The sequence below is a fragment of the Euleptes europaea genome, chromosome 8, assembly GCF_029931775.1.
Source record: "Euleptes europaea isolate rEulEur1 chromosome 8, rEulEur1.hap1, whole genome shotgun sequence".
In the NCBI taxonomy this organism is placed as follows: Eukaryota; Metazoa; Chordata; class Lepidosauria; order Squamata; family Sphaerodactylidae; genus Euleptes; species Euleptes europaea.
Genome location: NC_079319.1, coordinates 68,598,201 through 68,613,881, shown reverse-complemented (window position 1 = coordinate 68,613,881; position 15,681 = coordinate 68,598,201). Strand labels below are relative to the sequence as shown.

The 15,681-nt window shown below is 44.4% G+C and overlaps 1 protein-coding gene across 1 annotated transcript in view; it reads right to left on the bottom strand.

The window, feature by feature from the left end:
• The window catches only part of NFATC1 (nuclear factor of activated T cells 1), a 148,417-nt gene extending 134,461 nt beyond the window's left edge, over nt 1–13,956 (bottom strand). Inside the window, exon 1 of the mRNA XM_056854090.1 lies at nt 12,859–13,956. Coding sequence (XP_056710068.1) covers nt 12,859–13,922 — 1,064 coding nt within the window. The 5' untranslated portion in view covers nt 13,923–13,956. The remainder of the gene's footprint in view (nt 1–12,858) is intronic.
• Nucleotides 13,957–15,681: the final 1,725 nt, after the last annotated feature.

Sequence of the window (15,681 nt, the reverse complement as noted above, 5' to 3'; positions counted from 1 at the left end):
GCAATGGTTCTCTGCCTACTTGTACTACAGCCCGTCTACATGGTTGGACAAGAGTGTTGTCAGAAATGGGCTCTACCCAGTCCTTTGGCACCTGTTCTTTCACAGACCTTTTTTTTCTTTTTTACACACCTAGCTGAAGTGCTAAAGTAGATGCGAGGGAAACTCCTACAAAGATATTATCATTCCGAACACTCTTTTGATGCATGCCTTACAAAGAGCTAATAAATGTACACAGCTCAAAAATGGTCTTGGAGAAGCTAAACGCTGGGCGGAGCTTGGTAGAGATGGTTTCAGCCGTGTGAAAATAGGGCTTGCTCCGAGTTCTGCTTGAGGAGAAACATGAGCCCAAGTGACAGCATAACACCGACAATTTCAAATCAATACTCTTATGATAAGCCAGTGGTAGCCAATTTTTTTCTTCTTTGACAAGCGTGCCATACATCTCAACTGTGAGCTCCCGTACATATGCGGCCTTCCTGTCCTCAACTGCAAAACTAGTTTTATAATGAGCCGGGACGCAGGTAATGTGGTTCTAAAGAGGGAGGCAGGAGTGTATAGCCTGACTATGCCTTAGCCAAGATTATGGGTGTTCCCGCTCTTATTCCCCAATTACCTATGCTATATGTAGCACAGATTGGTGACCTATAACTAAGACTGGATAGAAGACAGAATACAGTTTACCAGTGAACTTGTAACCATTTTTCTGGAATACTATCTATGGGCTCTGGGGATTCTGGCAAAGAATGCTGAGCTAGGTGGATTTTGGTCCAATCTAGCAAGGCACTCGTGTTCTTAAGCATATTCATAATCACTGGACACACATCTGTTATGCCTTAACTCAGTGTCCCCAAATGTGCTGAGCCTGTGGGCACCTAAAGGAAATGGTAGTAAGCACCGCCACAAAATGAATGCCATGGAGGAAGGGCAATCACAAAACATGTAGGGAGGCTCCAAGCCCAGCATCCTCCTGCGATGGAGGCAGATGTTTCTGGACGGCTGTTTCCTGCAGACCCAAAGATGATAGTTCCTGGGCAATTCTGAAGCACTTCCTACGCCAATGAGATGGAGGAAAGCCAAACCTGACTCTTCACTTTGGGGAAGAAACAAGGAGGTGCCAGAAAACACACTGGTGGACACCAGTTAAGGACCGCTGTCTGAACTAACAAAGAGGTCATGCTTATGAACTCTTTCTTTGTGAAACCAGTAAAGCAGTGTTTGCTTGCTCCTAACCCTTGAAGACAGCTGTGGGGGTGGAGCCTCAGTGTGATCAGGTCATGTATATTTATATCCAGAACGTGCACAACAACTTTTATTCGGATATTAATCTTCGAGTAAGATATCACGCTGCTTTTTATTTCTCTCTTAACCCCCTCGAAACCAAGCATTGGGGCGGATAAGGATTCATCTTCAAAATGCAGACTGTTGCCCCAAACGTGCCCACCGACTTTTATTTCAATGTTTCCGTTTCCTTTTGCTATAACTTATAACCACCTCCGTTCTTATTTGTGAGTCTACAGAACAGAGACACACACACCCGTTGGAAACATGTGAAGAACCTCCCCCCTCCCTGCGATCGTGTTAGGGGAAAACTGGCTATGGCGCAACCTGCGACAACATCTTCTCCCCAACCCCAATAAAAACAAACACGATTATTTTTGGAGAGAAAAGCAAAATGCTCATCTGCAGCACTACCAGGTCACATTGCTAATGCATTCAATCACCCTAAAGTGACTACCATTAATCAAACACAGTTAGCAAAATCTGGAGGGCCAACCTAATTTCTTGTGTTGCTTCCAATACACGCTGCAGTTTGAAACGTTCTTGGGTAACTTTCTGGAGAGACTTTGCTTGACTGCCCCCCAAAATCTGCATAACACAGAGTAGCTGCACATCTCCTGTTGACAATCGCTGAATATCATAAAGCAGATGATTCGGTTTATGTCAGGTCTCTCCCTTCCCCCGCCACCGAAGACAAAATATCTACCAGATTATCCCCACTGCAGGGTAACTTTTTTTAAAAAAATCCTTCCATCATGCAAAAATATTCTCTCCAAAGTTCAAACTTGCCTTCAACATTGAAAGGAGAACGGGGAAAAAATGAGAAAGTGGCTGATTAAACACAACAACACAAAACACTCCTTTTTCCTGTTTCGATTGCGGAATGGCACCTGAAACACTGATGAAAAGAAAGAAGTCCATTCCATTTCAAGGCAGCCGTAAAATTCAATCCTACAACCCATCATTTACACTTTACAAGCCCTGACCAATAATAATAAACGTACAATTAATTGTAGTTTTCCTGATAGAGGAAGCGACATGATGCTTTTAACAGTTCCATGGGCTGTGGCTTGCCAGTGCGATTTCCTATTCTAGGTTATCTTCATTGTACACTTAATTTCCTGCAGCACAGCAGAGTTAAAGGAAGAGATACTGAGCATATATTTAGATTGTAAAAGCTCTTTGTGAAAAGGGGGGCCCTCTATGATTAGAGAGATTCCAGCCATGCCACACAGGGCTATTACCTGTAAAGAACACTTGAAGAAATGCTGAGGCAGATGTGCCACGAGTAGAAGATACTACCCCATCACATATAAGGGGTGTTTTTTAAGTGTACACTTACAAATGTAAATGGTAAACAAGAAAAATGTGTTTGAAAATACCTGCTTCTTACAAATATGCTCATTGAAGCATCAGGATTGGTTGAAGCTAAAGTTAAACGAACCCTCAGCGGCAAACCTAGGTTTGCTGCCTTGTTCTGTGTGGAATATCCTTTTGTTAGCATGACCCCATAACTTTCCCTAGAACCAGTCTGACCTCCACCAGTTGAAAATCAAATCTGCAGTGTCTCAGCCAATGAACTGTAGCACTCTTCTAGGGCTAGTCTGGTTGTGTAACAGACCACAGCCATATAAATGTTATGGGCAAGAGAGAATAGCTGCCACCATGTCACAAACTGGGGTTGCCACCATTTTACTGACTTTTCTCCTGTTCCTTTTGCAAATGTATGACATTATAAACAAAGCTGAACTGTACATGCTCATATAATTTAAAAACGACTTGCTTAATCTGTATGTGTAAGGTGGAAGTGAAAGGAACAGGGATGGGGTTAATCTAAAAAGTTGGCATATTGGTAATTCATCTGAATTACCTCGTCTTGTTTACAGATAGGTACTAATACATTTAGGAATTTGCTGTTGTTCCATTTATTTACTTCCCAATTTTATACAAAACTGTGCATGCACAGTTCACTACATGTTTGCTCCTTCAGTTCCTTTATGTTTTTTCCCCTTTCCCCTGTTTCATTAATAAAATGCTTGTTGAAAAAAGAGAACTAGTACAGAAGAGATTATAATATACATCCACATTCTTCAGGGGTGCTGTATACTCATGTGCATGTATACTTCTGTCCTTTGAAAGTACTACCAAAAAAGCAGGCGTGATGTGATCCCAATGACCTTCCTTCCCTAGGGTTTAATTGCTGGTTTTGTGTATTTACATATGTATAATAGTTTGGGTTTGAATTGCTTTTATTATGTATTTTTAAATAATGTTTTTGTTAGCCACCATGGTGGCCCTGATTAGGCAGAAAGGTGGGATATAAATGTTGCAAATAAATAAATATGCATGGTTAGGTCAGGATTCGGTATGCCTGGTTTCAGCAGGGTACAAAAGGACATGTAAATGTCAGTAAAACACCACACAGTAAGCATGCTGAAACAGTCATACATACAATATGAGCAAGGTTGCTGCTTTTCAGTGTTTTATCAATAGACATGTTCAGACCCATAATGCAGGAGAGGGGAGGGGGAGAGAAATGAACTGAAGGAACTGGCAGTTGTAGCAAAATGTGCATAGTCCAATTTTGGAATTATTTTGAGAAATTCTCCTAGTTTAACCAAAATTCAGGAGGGGGGTTATGCACAACAAAGCCATGAAGCGGCAAAAAAAAAAAAATGTGATGAGGAAAATGCTCTCAACTCTGCTTGTGTGGCATGCTCTGGAACCGTATTTTTTTTTGATATTTTTTTGCCCATGTATGCTGTAGGGGCTCTTATGAATGTGTGGCAGCCTCTCAGCCAGAGCCCGACACCAGCTATCATGCTCTGGGGGCATCAATGTGTAAACAACTGTCAAAGGCTTGCACACAAAAGGATGCTCACTATGGGCAGTTTCTACTGCTTTCCCTGAGCCTCTTTGTCCATTAGTTAGGGAATCTTTTAGGGGAGCCAACTGATCTGCGCAAAATGGCCCTAGCAAAAAGATCTGAAGCCCATTCCTGAGTGGGGGGGGGGTTCGTCAGTGGCTGGAGAGAATATTGCTGCCAGTGAAGCAAGTTCAAAAAATAATTTAAAAGGTATTTTTAAGGGGGGGGGACCATGGAACTCCCCATAGAGTTCCCACAGGGCTGTGCCACGATTTTGCAGGCGTAACTGGACACCTGCAAAATGGCATGTTCTCAGCCCGAAAGGGGTTAGGAAGCTGCCTAAAAGCAGTTCCGCCCCTGGGAACACCCCCCCAGGATGCCATAGGGTTGTCAGGTCCCTCTTCGCCACCAGTGGGAGGTTTCGGGGGCAGAGCCTGAGGAGGGCGGGTTTGGGTTAGGGTTAGGGGAGGGACTTCAGTGCCATAGAGTCCAATTGCCAAAGCGGCCATTTTCTCCAGGTGAACTGATCTCTATTGGCTGAAGATCAGTTGTAATAGCAGGTCTCCAGCTACTACCTGGAAGTTGGCAACCGTAGGATGCTGGCATGGGGAGAGATGCTGGGAAAATGCCACAGGGAGGCAGTGCTGGTACCTGAGCCCCGCACTGCTGCCGGCGTTCAGGGAAGCCGGCGTAAGTCACCCTACTCAAGTGACCCTGCCGGTTTGCACAACGCAAGTGGCATGGACACCAGCATTGGGGTCACACCAGCTCCTATGCAACTCCACCCCCCCTTCAGGAATGGGCTATCAGTTTGCTAGAGGGCTGAAGGTACTAAGTGAGAATACCTGAAACCCAAAATTAAAGTGTTCTTTTTTTCCAGCCCTGGACAACATGTGAAGGGGCCAGTACAGGGCCTGATCCTGCAAACCGCTTTCCTCATTTCAACTGAGCCACAAAAATCAGCTCGCTTTTTAAGGTGCGCATAAATATAAAACATTTCATCATGGAATTAAAATCCCAATTTTATATATAAACAATCTCACTTTTTTTAGTGGTAATGCTTACTGTTTGTTTAACATTCCCTTGCAGATATAGTTTGCTTTCGAAAGTGCTCAGAGGAATCAAAAAAGCATTTGCATGGGTTTTGTTTCAGTCAATTGGCTTGACAGTAACGCTTATTAGGTAAAACATACAGACATTTTGTGACATACAGGCATTTTATGATGACCGACCTGTCATGGTTGATAAGTTTCTTACAGCAATCCGGTCCTACCTTTTCCTTTTATGTAAACCAGAGTGTATGCATTTGGGGGGGACGACATATAGCAAGCCCTGTTATTTATCACATTTTTAAAATGCAAATGAAACAAGATAAAAGGTTTCATGGCAGTCACACCCAACAAAGCTCCCAATGACAACAGAGTAATAAAATTTAAGTAGATAGCCAAGATATAAAGACAAGAAAATATGAAAGCTACTAGGGATGCCACAAAGGCCTTGTCAAGCAGTTAAATGCCCACAGCTGTGGCTATTTCGGGCGCATGGAAGTTGTTCTTGCTAAAACCTTCTTGGCAGGCTGGGCATGTCTTGTACCCTGTGGGGTCAGACTGCTTTGCTGATGGTTTCATCCATCCGAAGTGAAAATGTGGTGAAATCACAGATCTGTCTGTTATTTTTTTTAAGCTATGCTGCCTTGGGAACGGCTTCCCGTGTCATGAACGTTGAAGCTGTAACTCTTCTATGCTTTGAAAGCAAAACAGAAAGCATACCGCCCAGGAAGAAAGAAACCCCAAGGGCTGGCGTACGTGGAAATCCTGTGCATTCTAAAAGGACACCTTGGGCTCACAGTTTCAGAATGCTGATTCTGCAGCTGTACTTAAAAATATTCCAAAATTCGTTGTGAAAGTACATACAATTAGATATGTTTTAGATGATATAGTAGAAACAATTGGTACTCTGCTTAGAAAGCGCCAGCAATACCTTAGAAGACTTTTGACAAAGCATAATGGGCAGTCCTCTTTACTGCAATAAACAAGCCTATCAAACACCTGAGAAAGAATATGTGTGTTAAGTGCCATCAAGTCGCTTGCGGCTCATGGCGACCCTATGAATCAATGTCCTCCAAAACGTCCTCTCTTTAACAGCCTTGCTCAGGTCCTGCGAACTGAGGGCCGTGGCTTCCTTTATAGAGTCAATCCATCTCTTGTTGGGTCTTCCTCTTTTCCTGCTGCCCTCAATGTTTCCTAGCATGATTGTCTTTTCCAGTGACTCTTGTCTTCTCATAATGTGACCAAAGTACGATAGCCTCAGTTTAGTCATTTTAACTTCTAGGGTCAGTTCAGCCTTGATTTGATCTATAACCCACTGATATATAATATAATATATATATATTTGGCAGTCCACGGTATCCGTAACACTCTCCTCCAACACCACATTTCATAGGAATCTTTCTTCCTATCAGTTTTCTTCATTGTCCAGTTTTCACACCCAGACATGGTAATAGGGAATATGAAGGCGTGAATTAACTTGATCTTGGTCACCAGTGACACATCCTTACACTTAAGAATCTTTTCTAGTTCCTTCACGGCTACCCTTCCCAGTCTCAATCTTCTTCTGATTTCTTGGCTGCAGCCTCCCTTTTGGTTGATGATGGAGCCAAGGAATAGAAAGTCTTGAACAATTTTAACTTCCTCATTGTCAGCCTTAAATTTGAATACACAATATAGATAATTATGCCTTAATTTATTGCATACATCTAGCAAAATGTAAAGGTCTTTATAATAGAAAAAACAGATTAATAGAAAGTAATGCCGGCCATGACGCAATCAACTGAGAAATCCGACGTGTTTCTTGGGATAGTACATCAACTCAGGACAAAGACATTCCTGGAGATTTCTCTGCGTGGGTAGCTGATTCATAGGGTTGCCTGGGCCTTTTACGCAGGGACGTTTCCCCGCAGTCATGCCCGCCAACTGCTTCGGGGCTTCCCTTTGATTATGCGTGCCTTTTCTGCCCGTCAAGAGGTCACTTCGCTCTCCCCGTGCACGCATTTCCAGATTCTGGCTAAAACAGCATCTGTAAAAAATGGGCAAAATGCGCGGGGAGAGAGAGGCAACCTCTGATGGGCGGAAAAGGCACGCATAATCAAAAGGAAGCCCCGATACAGTTGGCAGGGGTGACCGTGGGGAAACGTTCCTGCATAAAGAGCCTATGAATCAGAAACGACTTGATGGAACTTAACACACACAAACACACACAGAGAAACATGACTCCTTTACCCCAAATCTTTTCTCCATATCTATGGTAGGTTGGGAGTGATGGAAATGCCCTCAGCATCTGCTCACAGGCATATTCTGTTCCAAGGCTGAGCCCTGGCACGGGTGAAAATGAAGCCCCACTATGAGTCGAATAAGCTGTTATACCTATTTAATATTCATGGTTTCCGCCTCCCCCCAGTCCCTGGCATTTTGTTTTGGTAGTCAGCCGTGTTTCCTTTCATAGAACTACAGCTCCCAGGTTTCCATGACTCTCAAACCAGTTCAAGTCCATAACAATGATAAGCCTTGAAATGGCTATATAATAATAGTAATTTTAACAATGCTGGGTTAAAGAATTGTGCCCTGACCTGGATGGCCCAGGCTATCCCAATCTCGCTAGATCTTAGAAGAAGCTAAGTAGGGTTGGTGAGAGACCACTAAGGAAGTCCATGGTGGCTATGCAGAGTCAGGCAATGGCAAGCCAACCCTGAACTTCTTTTGCCTCGAAAACCCTCCAGGGTCACCCTAAATTGGCTGCAACTTTATGGGGGGGGGGGAAAACCAAACTAGCCAGCAGGTAGCTGGGGGAGGGGGAGAGAGAGAGAGAGAGAGGAAGAAAAAGAAGAGGAGGAAAAGGAAGAAGAAGAGTTGGTTTTCATATGCCAACTTTCTCTACCACTTAAGGAAGAATCAAACCAGCTTAAAATCACCTTCCCTTCCCCCACAACAGGCACCTTGTGAGGTAGGTGAGGTTCAGAGCTGATACTGTATCGAAATAAAATTTGATTGATTGAGGTAGGTGAGGCTGAGAGAGTTCTGAGAGGACTGTGACTAGCCCAAGATCACCCAGCTGGCTTCATGTGTAGGAGTGGGGAAACACATCCAGCTCACCAGATTAGCCTCCGCCGCTCATGGGGAGGAGTGGGGAATCAAACCCGGTTCTCCAGATCGGAGTCCACCGCTCCAAACCACCGCTCTTAACCACCACACCACGCTGGCAGAGAGAGAGAGAGGTGTGTGTGTGTGTGTTCTGGAGCATCTCTCCCTTCATAGTCTTCTTTGCCACCTTAAACTCCAGCCTCTAAAAAGCATCATTGTGCGGAAGTCTCTCTGATACCAACTGGAGAAAAAGCTTCACTCTGGCTTTACATCACAATGAGCTCTGTATTGTTCCCCGCTAAGCCCTGCCTTCACACCACTTGCCTCTGAACAGATGTCTGTTTGCACTCCAGCACAAAGAAAACAAGCGAACGCACACACAAAAACACGGAACAGACCTGTTGCTTGGGGGCAAGCCAATGGCATGAATAATCCCTTATTTGCAAATGAGTTTGTGGCAGTGCATCTGTAACTATAAACTGTGTGACACAGAAAAGCCACATCATCTCCACTCTCTTACACTCCTGAACAATTCCATGTCAAAAGATGCTGAAACAAAAGCTCAGAAGGGATTACTGAAATATTCCATATTTCGGCTTTGCTAAACTGTAAGCATTTACCTCAAGAGTATTTTCCATAGTAGATGGAAGAGTTTAGAGAAGTTATGCCATTTTGCTGGAAGCAGCATGGTTCACATGGCTATTAATCTGCTTGTATCAATACTGCCCTTATGCACTCCTGGTTCTGTTGTAAACACTTTCTAAATGCTGAAACTTGGCATCTGAGATTAAAGGCTACCTGATTGCAAACAGAGAACTTTAAAATGCACACAAAAACACATCCCCACACAAGATGCTCAATGCGGGCCTTTGTGCAAAAACAGCACCCAGATGTTTTGTTTGAGGCATCACTGGTACTTGGTTTTTGAGTTTCACATCATCTTCTCTGATGAAGTTGCCAATAGGCCCCAGAAGTTGGCTTTAAGGATCTCCTGCATGTTTTTTTTTAAAAGCCAAAGGCAGCTGCAGTGTATGTGAAAGGAGGCACCAAGGAAATAGGGTTGCCGACCTCCAGGTACTAGATGAAGATCTGCTATTACAACGGATCTCCAGCCAATAGAGATCAGTTCACCTGGAGACTCTATGGCACTGAAGTCCCTCTCCTCTCCAAACCCCGCCCTCCTCAGGATCTGCCCCAAAAACCTCCTGACGGTGGTGAAGAGGGACCTGGCAACCCTACCTGTGAGGTAGGTGGGGCTGAGAGAGCGTGACTGGCCCAAGGTCACCCAGCTGGCTTCATGTGTAGGAGGGGGAAACAAATCCAGTTCCCCAGATTAGCCTCCGCTGCTCATGTGGAGGAGTGGGGAATCAAGCCCGGTTCTCCAGATCAGAGTCCACAGCTCGAAACCACCGCTCTTAACCACTTCACCACGCTGGCTCTCTGGGTAGAAACAATCTGGGTAGAAACAATTGTATCTGCCTGCCTTTTTAATAACTGCACCACCCCTGCTCCTTCTCCTGCGGTCTACACACACCAGTTTTAATTCGAATAATCCATACTGCTATGCTCAAAGGAGTTTCTTTCAGGATAAGGAGGCCCTGTGTACAAATAGAGAGAGGCAAGCAAGGCCCCCCTATCAACATGAAATTTATGTGAAAAACAGCTACTCGTTTTGGAATTTTCCACATCGCTTTTTCGTTTTAGGATTCTTTTTTAATTCAGGAAGAAACACAGGAGGTAATACAATAGTTCTGGCAAATAAAGCTTATGACAGGGTGGATTTTGGAATCTGCATTATTTGTTGGAACCTAACCCAGACTTTGAAACAGAGCAGATGTGTAAAATAACGGGGGGCGGGGGCTGACTACCTATTTTTTTTTAAAAAAAATGTGTTTAAAATAACAATTTCAGTGCCGTAATCCACGATTGCGCTGTCTGTGTTCAATTGCCCGATTCATGTACATAAAATGGAAAGGTTTTATGGATAAAAGGAAGCTCGGGCGGGGCATCTGATTGGTAAAATAACTTAAATCACACTTTTACAGTAGCTTCCAGCTGTCCTGCAGCACGAGTTAATGAGATCACATGGAAACAGATTGAAAGCCAGGAAACATATTTTTACACAAAAGCAAAACAGTGGAAAAATATTCTGTACACATAAAGCTGGGGCTCATTTCGTTTTTCTTCACTTTCAGTAACACAATAGGGATCACTTTAACTGCAGGTGACTTTTATTATATTTTTTTTAAAGATTATCTGTAGACTACTGAATGATGAAGATTAAAGTGGTCTAATCACCATAAGATTTTTTCCTAAAGTTAAAAACTCACAGAGTATTCATCTAGGTGAAGCACGGCAATTTATAAACTTCGTCAAAGTTTAGTAAAATAAAGTTCAAAGAAACAATGAAAAACAAAGTTAATTTTTTTTTCTGAATTGGTGGCAAAATGTTTATTTCTTGTCTAATCTGTAAAACATTTTAACTATATATATCCTTTTAAATTAACATGACACAACTTTTAAACAATATCAATGTACCCGCAGTAACACTGTTGTTATGTTCTAAATTTTTATTGGCTTAATGCCGCAATAAATGCTTCTGTTCTGTTCTGTTCATCTAGGTGAAGTTTACTCTTCTTCTTCTTCTTCTTCTGTTACAGCAGCTCCATTATCAATGCATGCACTGAGCAACCCAGTGATATAAATTTAGAAGGATAAACTAACAGACTGCAGCTTTCTAGGGCTCTCAGAAACCATCATCTTATCACTTGCCATTACCATGAGTATTCCCTGAGTTGACACGACTGTTATGTTTCAAGCGTGCAACAAGTCAGGATCTCAGCTGAGCTCAAATGCCCATCAGAATTTGATTTGCCCAATTCAATCCCATCCTGGGGAATCTTTGTGTGGAGCAGAGGTCTGTGCTTGGCCTCTGTCCTGGGCTACTTTCAAATCCCTCAAAGCAAAGATGACTGGGGCTGCATTTATTTAATAAAATAATATAAATCTCACTCTACAACTGAGCAGAGACCACATTCTCACATTAGAGACGTCGAATTATTATTAAAACAAGGTCCAAAAAATTATCTGAAGAGAGCTGTGGCTCATGAAAGCTCATACCCTGCAAGAAATTTTGTTAAGTCTTTAAGGTGCTACTGGACTCCTACTCTTTTCTACTGCTAGTGACGGACTAACATGGCTACTCATCACTAAAAATTATGCTACAGAATATACAAACGGGGCTGGGAAATAAAAAAAAATAGGCCAGGCTAGTCAAAGCACATTATTTGGTTAAAAGGTTACTAGGTTAAAATTTTAAACGTCATCGTATTGTTATGTTTGGATTTTGTTCTATTATTTCTTAGGGTTAGCTCCCATCAAAAGGATCTGTACATGTGTGTGTGTGTGGGGGGGGGTGCCAAATCCCCCCCTTCGGCAGCAGACCTCCACTTCCCTCCTCATGCTTCTCCTGGGCACTTGCAGTACCTACCTATAGGTAAAAAAGGTAAAGGTAGTCCCCTGTGCAAGCACTGGATCATTACTAACTCATGGAGTGACGTCACATCCCAACGTTTACTAGGCAGACTATGTTTGTGGGGTAGTTTGCCATTGCCTTCCCCAGTTGTCTACACTTTACCCCCAGCAAGCTGGGTACTCATTTTACCAACCTCGGAAGGATGGAAGGCTGAGCAAACCTTGAGCCGGCTACCTGAAACCAACTTCTGTAGGGATTGAGCTCAGGTCATGAGCAGAGCTTTTGACTGCAGTACTGCAGCTTACCACTCTGTGCCCCGGGGCTCCTACCTGTAAGTTAAATATTTTCAAGCTTGTAAAAACAAATTAGCAAAAACTTTAATAAAAACATAGTTCACCAACCACCTCAGAACAGCCAAGCAAGGATCGAAAAACCTATGGGCAGCCCAAAGCTGCCTTTGAACTCATCAGTGTGAGAACGAATCAGGAAACCACCACATCAGAAAACTGAAGACTTGCCTGCAGCAGAAATCTGTGGCCATCTTTTCTTTAACTCTTGAACATAGGAACACACAGAGCCGCCTTATACTGAATCAGATCCTTGTATTGTCTACTCAGACCGGCAGCGGCTCTCCAGGGTCTCAGGCAGAGGTCTTTCACATCACCTACTTGCCTAACCCCTTTAACTGGAGATGCCGGGGATTGAACCTGGGACCTTCTGCATGACTGCAGATGCTCTACCACTGAGCCACGGCACCTCCCCAAAATAAATATGAACACACATGAAGCTGCCTTATACTGAATCAGATCCTTGGGCCATCAAAGTCAGTATTGCCTACTCAGACCAGCAGCAGTTCTCCAGGGTCTCAGGCAGAGGTCTTTCATATCACCTACTTGCCTAGTCCCTTTAACTGGAGATGCCGGGGATTGAACCTGGGACCTTCTGCATGCCAAGCAGATGCTCTACCACTGAGCTACGCCCCTTCCCTTCTTGAATCATAATTTTTTTTAAAAAAAGAGAAGGGTGGGTGAAAAGGCAGAAAGGAACCACATTTTAAAATAGAGCTCTTTAAAAGAAAACATACATCCAAAAATAAATGGTACCTCATGTATGACGATGGAGACAGCGGCTTTGATTTGGCCCATTGATAAGGATGCTGTGGCACCGAGAGATACTGATCACAGAAGTTTCCTTTCCTGATATGCTGGAATCCAGGAAATTCTTCTGGTGATAAGTCAGCTGTTGGCGATATGGTCCCCTGATCGTCACCGCTCGGCTCAGTCTTGAGTGTCATGGAAGGGGTGTGGTCTATCGCCGTCTTCCTGGATTTGATAGGAATCCCGTCATTCATGTCTATCGTGCCGTCGGTGGTGAGGGCGTTGATGGCTGCCACAATGGCCGAACTGGTGTACTGGTTGGTGTTCCCCAGCCACGTCTCATCGGTCACGCTGACCCTTGGAGAACTCTGCGGAGAGGGCGTCGGAGAGTGGTGCGGCGAGTAGGAAGTCTGCCTGCCGTTCAAGCTGTATTTTCTCTTGTTACAAGGAGAGGACGGCCTCGAATTGCGGCTGCTCACCCAGTTTTCCTCCGTGACGCTCGTCCTGGGAGACCCAGAAGGAGAATGTCTGGGCGAACTGAGTAACGTGCAGGCCACCATGCTGCGCTGATACGCCTCCTCGGTGTCGGTGGTCTTAGGCGAGACGCATGGCGACTGCCAAGGAGAGGTCTGGGGAGAAGTGTAGGGATAAGAGTAATTGGATTCATAGGAAGATGCTTCCGAATTGCAACTTCTGGAAGACAAGCTGCTCGCCGGGCTCAGGCACGACGGGTCTCGATAAGCCTCGATGTTTGGTAAGTTCAGCGTGGCGGTAGAAGGTGACCTCTTCGCATTGGGGATGGCCTCCTCGACCTCAGCCTCATGGAAGAACTGGTTGTTGTTGTGATGCAGTCCCAAGTAAGAGGTTATTTCAATGCGAGGGCTTTCCAGCGCTGGCACTCCGTTGGGCCTGACATTTGGAGACAGATAATATCCAACGGTGCCACTGTCAGCGTGCCCTCCGTAGCCCGAAGGATGATTAGTTGACGGGACAATCGAAATGACAGGATTAGATGTCTGAAGGCCATGACATGGAGTTGACAATGAAGGATGTGCCACACTGAGAGGCATACTTGAACTTATGTTTGAAGATGCATAGTTATAATGTTCTGTGAAAACAAAAACAAAAGTAAAAATAATAAAAAAACAGAAATAAAAAGAATGGCATGAGATGCTGAACACACAAATAAATAACTTAGTAGCAAACCAAAATCCTAACATGATTCAGTGGACAAGTTGACAATTTCCTTGGATTTAGATCCTGCCTTAGACATTTACTCAGTGAGCAGCTTTGTGCAAATCAAATGAATATCTGTGGCTCTCTGGTACCACTTCAGGGCCTTTGCTCAGAGCTGTATACTCTGGCAACTGTTCTCTGGGGTCCCTCCTAATACCTGGTACCAAAGACCCTTCAACTAGAGATGCCAAGGATTGGAGCTGTGACCTTCTGCATAAAAAAAGATGCCCTTCCACCGAGCCATGGTCCTTCCCTGTTGGTCTGTCAAGGTCAGTTATTACCTACTCTGACTGGCAGCAGCTTTTCAGGGTCTCAAGGAGAAGTTTTTTGGAACACTTACTACCTGACCCTTTTAACTGGAGATGGCAGGGATTGGACCTGGGATTTACAACATGCCAAGTAGATGCTCTACCACTAAGCCGAGGATGCTCTCATCACTAACACTGAATCGTAGCCCCCATTTCGCCAAGTAGGAATTATATGACATGCGAGTAGGAAGAACACAGAGAAGACTGTACACTAAAGTCCGCACTGAGTACTACAGGAGTACTGAGAAACTAAGTCAGGGATCCCCAACATGGTATCTATGGGCGCCAGGGTGCCTGCCAAGTGTTTTTAGAAAGTGGGTGGGGCCAGGTAGAGCTTTTGCCTATTGGAGATTTGATTGGCTGGGTGGATTTTTTAAAACTTTGTTTTGGCAGCAGCTGCCACCGCAGCACAAGGATCATTTTGTGGTTGGCTACGCCTCTTGCAGAGCCATTCCGAGCCAGCCATTTTGTCACCGTGCCCACCCTGCTGTGTCAGAATTCCAAAGACACCCACCAGCTCAAAAAGACTGGGGACCCCTGAACTAAGTTATTTGTGCATTCCCCTGGAGTACACTGCAGCAGTCTAACAAAGAGATACTTTAGAGAGATGTGCCTCTTCAAATTTCCGCATCTACCCACAAAGTTTCTGCTTTGGAAATGACATTGGAATCATGCAAAGGGGATATGGAAACCACTTGAGCATCCTTTATCAGTATTTTCCATAACATTCAAATCTGCCTTAAGAGACTCTCAGTGCAATCCTAAGAACACTTTCCTGGAAGTCCCACTGAATAGACCCGAGCGTGATTCTGGGTAGACTTGCTTAGGATTGGCCTCCACATTATCCCAAGTTACATGGCACGTGTAATGTGGTGTGACCAACCTTTTTCTCCAATGTTACACGAGGGGAGAGGTAGAGCTACTCCAGTGCACAAGGAGCCCTTGGTGTGACTCCGCTTCTGGTCACATGAACACACGAAGCTGCCTTATACTGAATCAGACCCTTGAGCAAAGTCAGTATTGTCTACCCAGACCGGCAGCGGCTCTCCAGGGTCTCAGGCAGAGGTCTTTCACATTGCCTACTTGCCTAGTCCCTTTAACTGGAGATACCGGGGATTGAACCTGGGACCTTCTGCATGCCAAGCAGACCTCTGCCTCTGAGCCACAGCCCCTCTAGAAAGCAGAGAAAAGGGCATCATGGGAGACGGAGGCAAGACTGCAAGTCTGGCTTGGTGTTACAGCTTGGCCAATGGACTCACCTATCCAGGCATGCCATAAACCACAG